This window comes from Nerophis lumbriciformis, linkage group LG16 (assembly GCF_033978685.3).
Source record: "Nerophis lumbriciformis linkage group LG16, RoL_Nlum_v2.1, whole genome shotgun sequence".
NCBI classification, from domain to species: domain Eukaryota; kingdom Metazoa; phylum Chordata; class Actinopteri; order Syngnathiformes; family Syngnathidae; genus Nerophis; species Nerophis lumbriciformis.
Genome location: NC_084563.2, coordinates 28543177 through 28555394, shown reverse-complemented (window position 1 = coordinate 28555394; position 12218 = coordinate 28543177). Strand labels below are relative to the sequence as shown.

Genomic DNA, 12218 nt, shown 5'->3' with positions numbered 1-12218 from the left:
TTAATCGATAGAAAAATAATCGTTAGCTGCAGCCTTAATATATATATATACATATATATATATATCAGAGGTGGGACCAAGTCATTGCTTTGCAAGTCACAAGTAAGTCTCAAGTCTTTACCCTCAAGTCTCGAGTCAAATCCCGAGTCAAGACAGGGCAAGTCCGAGTCAAGTCCAAAGTCAAGACTGGAAAGTCTCAAGTCAAGTCCCAAGTCCTGCATTTTGAGTTTCGAGTCCTTTCAAGTCATTTAACCACAGACTAATATATTTACACAGATTGTGTATGCTTTTAAAACGCTGTATTTATTTATTAAAACAAGTGCATTTGAAATTGCAGGGAAAAAGATAGTGCTGACATTGCACTTCAAAATAGCACTATTAACCAGTCATTTTAAACATGTAACTCATTCCTTTACAGAATAAACACATTTGAAAAAAACAAGTGCAACTGTACTTATTTGCACAAAAGTGTTAACATTGTATTTCCATGGCATATTGCATTGTAACTAGTTCCACAGCAGTTTCTATCCTGTTCTTACCTTATCTCATCTCATACTGTATGTGTGTTTATGTGTGCGTACACATGAAAAACATAACAAATATAAGAACATAACAATGAACAGAGTTGTACTTTTTAGATGTCAGGACCCTATGCAATATGTACACATATTCTTAATATAGTATACATTTTAACTGACCTTTATTTGACTATGTTTGTCTTTTTGTAGGTGGCTAAAATACGCGGTGCTGCTGACTGCCGTCTAACGTTACGTTACTGTGTGTGATACATTGACTAACGTAATGTTACTGTGTGTGATACATTGACTAACGTAATGTTACTGTGTGTGATACATTGACTAACGTTACGTTACTGTGTGTGATACATTGACTAACGTAACGTTATGTATAGGTACCTCATGAAACCCTGCTTAAAAAAAAATCACTTGACAAAAAGTATGAATAAGGTAGCAAACTGCAGTGGACGCAACAGATTGCCGTGTTTGCAATTACGTTATAACCATAGACATCTTATAAGTAGACGCAGCATTGGTTGCTGTGACGTGAGCAATTTGCCCGCCATCTTCAAGTGCTGATGAGGAGCCGGCGAGCAGCCTAAACTGACAGTTGAAAGGTAGAAAACAAAGATGGTGTTCAGCGTTTTCCTGCTCAAATGAGCAGACTGTTGAAAATAGGAATTGGGGGATTACTTTTCACAAGTAAGATTTAACATTAACGTACTATTGGTTGTATTTTATGAAAATAATATTACCACAGAGTTGAGAAGGATCAAAGATCTTCAATATTTGTATGTGAAAATCACAAAGAAATCTTCTGGGGGAGGATGACGCCCCTAGTTTGGTTTACAAACTTTCAGCCCCACCTAAAACAAAATTCACCAGCCACTACTGATTATGATGCATTCTCATTTTAGGCAAAGTATAAGACAATACTTTCTTAACAGTATAATTGTAACCAGGAATCAGTCTTCAAGTAACAATATTCAAATACTAACATTGTTGGGTTAAACAGAATTTGGTTTTATTCTGAATCCAGTGAAACAGATTGGTGGTTTTAGCTGATATGAAGACTTTCAGGTGTTTATATATGTTTAAGTATTTGGCAGACGCTTTTATCCAAAGCGACTTACATAAAATAATACATATAAAACAATCACTGCAAACATTATCATTTAAGGGAAGAATGTAATAGAAAATATCAATATAATAATAAGTGTCAAGACAGAATAAACTCTCTGCTGCTGAAGCAACAGAGATACAGTCTATAGGTCCCTAAGATATATAGATATCTAATGTATTCATACATTGTTTATGTAGGATACACGCATATGTATATATAACCTAATCATATTGTTTCTTCTACTTAAAAATAGTTTACCGTTTTTTTTCCCCTTCTCTGGGATTATATTCCCAGTTTTGATCTCGGACGTCTGGTCACTTATAGCGTATAAGAATATTATATTACTGTTAAGCAAACTATGAATAATAAAACACGCCAAAACATGTGTCTGTTACACACGTATGACAAAAAAGCGCGTGAAAATCAGTGGTATTCAGTGAGGTAAAATGAATTAAATGCGCTGACAGTTCATTGCTCCTGCCAAATGAATTGCACTGAGTGGAGCGGATCACCACTCCAAGATGGCGGCCCCGCGCCTCGTCTGCGCCAGTAGGCAGTAGCGCTCCATGCTGCGTCTACTTATAAGATGTCTATGGTTATAACGTTAGCAGTGAGTTTGCAGCGTCACTGATTTAACTACACAGCAAATAAAAGTCACGTTACTTAGCCAATAAACGTTATCTTACATTCAAAACTTACCCTTATTTGTGCAACTTCAAATGTCGAACGAAGTTGGAAGTTGTTGCGTCTCCGTCTGTAATATTCGAACTGTGTGATTTGCATACGGCAATTCGTTTTTTGTTGACCAAGTCGTAGTTTTTATACCCGAACGAAACCAACTTTAACATAATTGTTTATCACTGGCACGTTGTTGGACAACTCTTGGTCATTGGTTGTCCTGCAATTTGATTGGATGAATGCTGTGTGATGAAAACAACGTAGTTCTAATTTGATTGGCTGTTGTACTGACAGCACACCAGCTGACAGGAATAACACGCTGATAGACAGACGAAGAAAATGAAAAATACGGAGCGCTCCCAAATAACTTTTTAAGCTTTGGATTTTGGGGAAAGTGGCAAGTCATGTCAAGTCATGTCAAGTCAAAAGGCTCAAGTCCAAGTGAAGTCACAAGTCATTGATGTTAAAGTCTAAGTCGAGTTGCAAGTCTCTTTACATTTTGTCAAGTCGAGTCTAAAGTCATCAAATTCATGACTCGAGTCTGACTCGAGTCCAAGTCATGTGACTCGAGTCCACACCTCTGATATATATATATGTGTATATATCTCCTGCCTGGAAAGAAAATAATGTTTGCCTTGGTGCCCTAAAATATGAACCCTCTTTTTAGGCAACACTTGCCTTGACCTTAAAAAGTTAACATTGGAGGCCTGTGGTAGTATACCCTACCTTCGGAGAGTATTCACAGCGCTTCACTTTCTCCACTTTTTGTTATGTAACAGCCTTATCCAAAATGGAATTAATTCATTTTTTCCTCAAAATTCTACACACAATACCCTATAATGACAATGTGAACGTTTTTTTAGAGCTTTTTGAAATGTATTAAAACAAAAAAAAACAAAAAAAACAAAATCACATGTACATAAGTATCGTCAGCCTTTGCTCAATACTTAGTTGATGCACCTTTGGCAGCAATTCCAGCCTCAAGTCTTTTTGAATACGATGCCACAAGCCTGGTACACTTATCTTTGGGCAATTTCAACCATTCCTTTTTGCAGCACCTCTCAAGCTCCATTAAGTTGGATGAATAGCAACAGTTTTCATCCAGGACGTCTGCCCAAAGATAGGTGTGCCAAGCGTGTGGCATCGTAGTCAGAAAGACTCGAGGCTGGAATTGCAGCTAAAGGTGCATCAACTAAGTATTGAGCAAAGGCTCAGAACACTTATGTACCGTACATGTGATTTTTTTAGTTTTGTTACTTAAATAAATTTGCAAAAATGTTGCAAAAACTTTTTTACAATATCATTATGGGGTATATTGTGTGTAGAATGTTGAGGACAAAAATGAATGTATTCCATTGTGGAATAAGAATGTAACATAAGAAAATGTGTAAAAAGTGAAGCGCTGTGAATACTCTCCGGGTGATGTAAGGCACAATTTGCAGAAATAACATTTTCAGGAAATGTCCTGGGAAGTAGTAATCATGAAAATATGCAAATTAATCACACATTTTATTTTGACTCTGCATGCTCCTTTAAAGTAACCGTGGTTACCTGAAAGGCACCAAGGTACGCACGGGTCACTGGGAAGTTTCACTCCAAATAAACACCCTGACCAGACTTCAGATCAGTTTTGAACAAATAAATGACGTGCAGTCAAAGATAACACATTAGAAATGTTCCCGTATGACATTCTGACGATGAAGTTGCATTTGTGTCCAAATATTGTTTTGTTTTTTAAATTGTATTTAAAATATTCAGGCAAGTAATAACCTGTGATTAGTCATGATTAATCCAATTTCAAACGTGTAATGAATCTGATTAAAACAAAATGTATTTGATAATCAAACACATGCCCTGAGAAGGGTTAATCAACAACAAAACCAAAAAAAATACACTAAAGGTCCTGATGACTAAGAATATTAGCCTTTCAAAAACTGCTGTAAATATATATATATATATATATATATATATATATATATATACATACATACAAATGTATATATATATAATATATATGTATCATTATTACTATTATTTTGTTTACCCCCTTTACTGTTTATGAATTGAGTCTATCATCCAAAATCCGTATGTAAGACAATAACGTATGTTTTGATTTTTTTTTAAGCAATCTAACTCATAAAATACAGCAAGTAAGAGGTGGCTAACAGTGTAGCTATTGAGAATACAATATTGCGCCCATAAAGTACTCTAAAACAACATCCAAAAAGCACCAATACTCCATTTACATGTTGTGACCTGAATATTGACCAAGTATTAGTTATATTGTTATTATAAGTGCTAACGCAGACTGCAGAGAGCTAACTAGCTTATGCTGCTATATTGACATATTGAGCTGCTGTATCGCCTCTGAGTTGGTGAAAGTAAATTGTAGATGATAAATCATGTCTCTCACCTGGATAGTAGAAGGTTGTGGACATAAACCCACAAGTTGATCAACTTTGACATCCAACTTAGACCCGCAGATGGCCAGAAAGACACGAAAATAAGTTGTTTTGTAGTAGGAATTATAATGAATTGTTGATGTAAGGGGAAGATATAAACATGCCATCAGTTTTTATCCCAGTGAGAGCAGACATTGTACAGAAAGTGACTGTTCTATTAAGTTTGTATATCTTGTTTAGCACTTAGCAATACTGCTACATGATGCTTAATGTTTGACTAAAGCTGCATCCATTTACCACACAGTTTCTAAAACTTGTAGATCATCCTCCTTATATTCAGGCTCAAAAATAGAAGTTTCTGGATCATCATTTCTCCCAAAGTAGTCTTTGTTGTCTCTCATCAAGTCTGCCATGATTAGTAGTCTTCTTGTTGTTGTTGTTGAAGGGAAAGTGAACGTTGTGACGCGTCTGTGAAATTAATACGTCGCTGTATGCTTGAAATGATCAAAATAATATGTAAATAATACTTGTTATTGTATGTATTATTATGAATGTTACTACATTACATATATATACTTACGTCATGTATATATTACATGTTATTATGAATGTTACTACATGACATATATACTTACATCATGTATATATTACATGTTATTATGAATGTTACTAGATACTACATATATACTTACATCATGTATATATTACATGTTATTATGAATGTTACTACATGACATGTATACTTACATCATGTATATATTACATGTTATTATGAATGTTACTAGATACTACATATATACTTACATCATGTCTATATTACATGTTATTATGGATGTTATTACATTACATATATACTTACATCATGTATATACTACATGTAATGAATATAACTACATTACATATATTTGGTGTTTTTGGTGTTTTCAGTGTATTTAGTGTATTTATTGTAATTGGTGTATTTAGTGTATTTGGTGTATTTAATGGATTAAGTATATTAAGTGTATTTAGTTAATGAGTAACAAGTGTAGTAATTGCATGTGTCAGAGGGATAAGACGCTGGTCACTACAAAGTAGAGAGCATATGGAAGGCAGCCGTTACTATGGCAACCATGCCTGACACCTTTAATGGTAGACCACAAACATATACAGCATGTCAGCTTAATAAGGTACTGTAAACTCTTTCATCCACTTACCTATGATGTCCATCATCTATGTGTGGGATCAACTCCTTCTGGATGACTTAATGTCTCACTTCATCACCTGTCTGACACAGACAATAACACCTGAAACAAAGAAAATAATAAACAATAACATCTAAAATAAAGAAGAAGAAAAACAATAACATCTAAAATAAAATAAAAATAAACAATAATACCTATGACGGAAAAAAAAACCAATAACACCTAAAACAAAGAAAAAATAAACAATAACACCTAAAACAAAGAAAAAATAGACAATAACACCTAAAACAAAGAAAATAATAAACAATAACACCTAAAACAAAGAATAAATAAACTATAACACCTAAAACCATGGGTGTCAAACGCTGGCCCGCGGGCCAAATTTTGCCCGACGTGTAATTACACTTGGCCCTTGAGGAGATATCAAATTAACACTAGAGCTGGCCCGCCGATTATATTCAGCTGCGGTGCCGCGGTAACACTGCATTCACCGCTAATTCTCATACTTGCCAACCCTCCCGGGAGACTCTCAAATTTCAGTGCCCCTCCCAAAAATCGTCACGTCCGCTTTTCAGCCAGTCCAGCGAATGCTGGCCCAGTTACACAATATGTGCGGCTTCAGCACACACACACACGTGAATGCATGCATACTTGGCCAACAGCGATACAGGTTACACTGACGGTGCCTCTATAAATAACTTTAACACTGTTAGAAATATGCGCCACACTGTGAATCCACAGCAAACGAGAATGACAAACACATTTCGGGAGAACATCCGCACAGTAACACAACATAAACACAACAAAACAAATACCCAGAATCCCATGCAGCCCTAACTCTTCCGGGCTACAAAATAAACCCCCGCTATCTACCAAACCCACCCACCCCCCTCCCCCCCGTGCGTCGGTTGAGGTGGGCGGGGTTGGTGGTAGCGGTCGCACATATTTGGTGATCGGGCCGGCACGTTGTTGGAATGGATGAAAAGCAGACGTGACGACAGCTCGTGGAGGACGATAAACGCAGTGCCTTTAAAGCACGCCCCCAAGACTGTGGTCCGGGTGGACTACGAGGTATAATGACTGATGAACAACTTTGTTCGATAATAAAGGTTGCCTCAGCTCAAAGCCTGAGCCCCGACATTAATGAACTAGCATCCAAGAAAAGATGGCAGGTATCTGGCTTGGGCACATCAGATTAGATCAGTGTGTTGCAAACTGAGCAGTTTAAAGTCCTGAATGGTTGGTTTATTCATTGTTATTTTCTTTTCTAATTTATTAGCCTGTGGAAAAAGTTAATGTTGATATTTACCTCAGAAGGCTGCAAATAGAAAAGAGGCATTACATTTTTATTTAAATTGTATTTGATATGCCATTGATATTTTTTAATTATTATTATTATTATTTTAAACTCGATTTTGCATGTCATTATAAAGTTATATAAGCCTTGCTTGTTCAATATTTAATGCAAAACTTGTTTGGGTCCCTATTAAAAAGGTTCATTTGTTCAACCTTGGCCTGCGGCTTTGTTCAGTTTTACATTTTGGCCCACTCTGTATTTGAGTTTGACACCCCTGCCAAAACAAAGAAAAAAAATTAACAATAACAACTTAAACAAAGAAAATAAACAATAACACCTAAAACTAAGAAAATTATAAACAATAACACCTAAAACAAAACAAAAATAAACAATAACACCTACAACTAAGAAAATAATAAACAATAACACATAAAACGAAGACAAAATAAACAATAACATCTAAAGTAAAGAAAAAGTCAACAATAACACCTGCAACAAAGAAAATAAACACCTAAAACAAAGGGAAAAAAACAAGGCGGTTGCTTTTTTGCAGACCAACATACTAGTTTTCATCTGTATTATGATCAATTAATGCCAATGAATCAACTTCCTGTCTTACGATCAATTATTGGCACTGAATCAACTTCCTGTCTGACGATCAATTATTGCCACTGAATCAACTTCCAATCGTGATGAAAGAAATACTCCCAACTCAATATTCGTTACAATCTTTTACAAGCCAATAGATGGTCAACTAATTCTCTTTAGCGGGATTTAAATGTCCAAAAGGCTTTATGGTAATTAATGAGGACACACTGACGACTCCTGGAGAGAATAGTACTGGACACACCATTAGGTACACCTGCACATTGAAATAAAACAGTGTGGATGTGACAATATGTAAATGTTGAGTCACAACATTAGGTACACGTATAACAATATGTTAATGTTGAGTCACAACATTAGGTACACGTATAACAATATGTAAATGTTGAGTCACATTAGGTACACGTATAACAATATGTAAATGTTGAGTTACAACATTAAGTACACGTATAACAATATGTAAATGTTGAGTCACAACATTAGGTACACATATAACAATATGTTAATGTTGAGTCACAACATTAGGTACACGTATAACAATATGTAAATGTTGAGTTACAACATTAGGTACACGTATAACAATATGTTAATGTTGAGTCACAACATTAGGTACACATATAACAATATGTTAATGTTGAGTCACAACATTAGGTACACACATAAAATAAAACAGTGTGGATGTAACAATATGTTAATATTGAGTCACAACATTAGGTACACATATAAAATAGTACAGTGTGGATGTGACAATATGTTAATATTGAGTCACAATATTAGGTACACACATATAAAATAATACAGTGTGGATGTGACAATATGTTAATATTGAGTCACAATATTAGGTACACATATAAAATAGAAAAGTGTGGATGTGACAATATGTTAATATTGAGTCACAACATTAGGTACACATTTATCAATATGTTAATATTGAGTCATAACATTAGGTACACACATAAAATAATACAGTGTGGATGTGACAATATGTTAATATTGAGTCACAATATTAGGTACACACATATAAAATAGAAAAGTGTGGATGTGACAATATGTTAATATTGAGTCACAACATTAGGTACACACGTATAAAATAGTACAGTGTGCATGTGACAATATGTTAATATTGAGTTACAACATTGGGTACACACATATAAAATAGTACAGTGTGGATGTAACAATATGTTAATATTGAGTCACAACATTAGGTACACACATACAATAATACAGTGTGGATGTGACAATATGTTAATATTGAGTCACACCATTAGGTACACACATACAATAATACAGTGTGGATGTGACAATATGTTAATATTGAGTCACAACATTAGGTACACATATATCAATATGTTAATGTTGAGTCATAACATTAGGTACACACATACAATAATACAGTGTGGATGTGACAATATGTTAATATTGAGTCACAACATTAGGTACACACATATAAAATAGTACAGTGTGGATGTAACAATATGTTAATATTGAGTCACAACATTAGGTACACGTATAAAATAGTACAGTGTGGATGTAACAATATGTTAATATTGAGTCACAACATTAGGTACACACATATAAAATAGTACAGTGTGGATGTAACAATATGTTAATATTGAGTCACACCATTAGGTACACACATATAAAATAAAACAGTGTGGATGTGACAATATGTTAATATTGAGTCACACAATTGTACCACATCATGTTATTTATGACATTATTATGTCAATTTACTACAAAATAACACACACACAGATTAATAAGTGTACAACATGTGTTATTATCTCAGTAATTAGCAAAAATATGAACTGCCTAATGTGCGTTGATTCATTAGTGTTTCTTTATTGGCCATAAAGATGATCATATTTGTGGCACTTTTATGTCATTCTCAATCTGTGACACTTTCTTTACTAAAAAAGGTATAATTACTGCAACACATGATCAGGGATTATGTCAATAAACTTGGCTTCTTCCTACTCCTCTTCGAGCATGTTAAAAGTCTGATGTATTTATTTCTTAGGACTGTTCCAATGAAACTAAAACTACTTCAGGTGGTGACTTTTTGATTGGCAGCTGTCAGCTCTCAATCAATCAGTATGTTTATATTTATGTTTATACATTTTTACTGAGCTCTGTTGCTGTTTTGACTGCGTGTACTGCTCAAAAAGAGTTATAACAAACAATAACACGTCTAATGTAGACATTGTTTGCAGTGATGGGTGGTGCAGGTGTACCTAATCAAGTGTCCGCCGAGCAGGCCTGATTGAAGAGCTAATTAATGATGGCGTCACGTGACGTCCAAACGTCCTTCACGCGCTGTCCACAACTTATTGCCGCCAAGACAACGTCAGTAACGAACATGATTAAGTAGCTTATTGGCCGCCAAGACAACATCAGTAACGAACATGATTAAGGCCAATTTAAAAAAGGCGCGTTAAATTGGACACGCTAGCATGTTTGTGGCGTCTTTATTACCGTCACGTCCGTCCCGAGCCTCCAGGAGCAGCAGCAGCAACTTAAGTCCGCGGCACCGCACGTCGCACCTCGTCAGGCTCCGCCGGAACATGGCCGGACGGCGGAGAAAGACAAGAAAGGCCACATTTGAGAGCAGCAACAAGTCTTTTAAAGCCTCTAAAGCCTGGACGCTGGCGGGGAGGCTGCCCGTGCGCATGCGCAACGCTCTGATCTCCTCTGGGGACACAACATTAGGTACACACACGTGACCATGCTGTTGTTTTTTGTTTGTTTTTTCATACATACATTTATATTTCACACACCAGTCAAGACACTTTCAACAACAAGGAAAGAAAACAAAAGGAAATATAAAGAGAGTATTAAATAACAATAAATAATAATAATTTAAAAAAAAGGGCTACCTAAATCACTTTAAATGTTTTTAACAAAGATATCAATTTAAGGGCTTTTGTACTCTTGATCATTCTCCAAGATTTGATTGATAATTGTGGCCATGCTGTGAGTTAGGACAGTGTTTTTCAACCACTGTGTCGCGGCCATGAGATACAGTCTGGTGTGCCGTGGGAGATGATCTCATTTCACCTATTTGGGTTAAAAATATCTTTTGCAAAACAGTAATTATAGTCTGCAAATGATATGTTGTTGTTGAGTGTCGGTGCTGTCTAGAGCTCGGCAGAGTAACCGTGTAATACTCTTCCATATCAGTATGTGGCAGCAGGGAGCTAATTGCTTTGTAGATGTCGCAAACAGCGGGAGGCAGTGTGAAGGTAAAAAGGTGTCTAATGCTTAAACCAAAAATAAACAAAAGGTCAGTGCCCCTAAGAAAAGGCATTGAAGGGAAGGCTATACAGAACGAAACTAAAACTGAACTGGCTACAAAGTAAACAAAAACAGAATGCTGGACGACAGCAAATACTTACTGTGGAGCAAAGACGGCGTCCACAAAGTACATCCGAACACGACATGACAATCAACAATGTCCCCACAAAGAAGGATAAAAAACAAGTGAAATATTCTTGATGGCTAAAACAAAGTAGATGTGGGAAATATTGCTCAAAGGAAGACATGAAACTGCTACAGGAAAATACCAAAAAAAGAGAAAAAGCCACCAAAATAAGAGCGCAAGACAAGAAGTAAAACACTACACACAGGAAAACAGCAAAAAAGTGAAAATAAGTCAGGGTGTGATGTGACAGGTGGTGACAGTACACCTACTTTGAGACAAGAGCTATAGTGATGCATGCTTGGTTATGCTTTAAAGTCATATCCAACAATTGCGACAACGACTTTTTACTGTCAACTGAGTTTCGTTTTTTAATGATTTCTGCTGGTGGTGTGCCTCCACATTTTTTCAACACAAAAAATGTGCCCTGGCTCAAAAAAAGGTTGAAAAACACTGAGTTAGGAAATACAATTCGGACAAAAGTGTGTTGGGTTTGTAAGAAAAATGTACAGTAGGTAATAAAAGATAGATTATTAACGATAATCGAATCAAAATGGATTACAAAATGTACCAGCGGAACAATTAGATGCCACAAATATAACATTTGTCCTGTTAGATAAACACTGGAAATGTGTCCTCTTTGATGCATAAAATGATGTTCATATAAGATATTATATGTCATTTTACTGACAATATATCATATTATTGGTTAAATATATAAACTGTGTAGAACACCATCAAAGTTAAAGTAAAATTAAGACAATTAGGGTCAATTTAAGTTGACAAGTTACTACTATCCTATTGCATATTACACTTCATGTCATGATCCGTTACCCGGGTCATGACATGATTTATGTTTGGTAGTTTTCCTGTTTGACTTTGAGTTTGAGTTTATTTGGAACGTACAAGCATACAACATGACACATCACAATTTCCAGTTTCTCTTTTCAACATGTTGGAAAAGGAGTAGGAAGAAGCAGAGCTAATTTAATCCTACC

The 12218-nt window shown here is 35.5% G+C and overlaps 1 protein-coding gene across 1 annotated transcript in view; it reads right to left on the bottom strand.

The window, feature by feature from the left end:
- LOC133617136 (multiple PDZ domain protein) overlaps window positions 1-10487 on the bottom strand; it is a 154325-nt gene extending 143838 nt beyond the window's left edge. Inside the window, exons 1-2 of the mRNA XM_072914912.1 lie at window positions 10278-10487; window positions 5912-6001 (exon numbers count right to left, since the gene is read on the bottom strand). Of these exons, the coding sequence (XP_072771013.1) occupies window positions 5912-5927 (16 nt within the window). The 5' untranslated portion in view covers window positions 5928-6001; window positions 10278-10487. The remainder of the gene's footprint in view (window positions 1-5911; window positions 6002-10277) is intronic.
- Between the last annotated feature and the right edge of the window lie 1731 nt (window positions 10488-12218).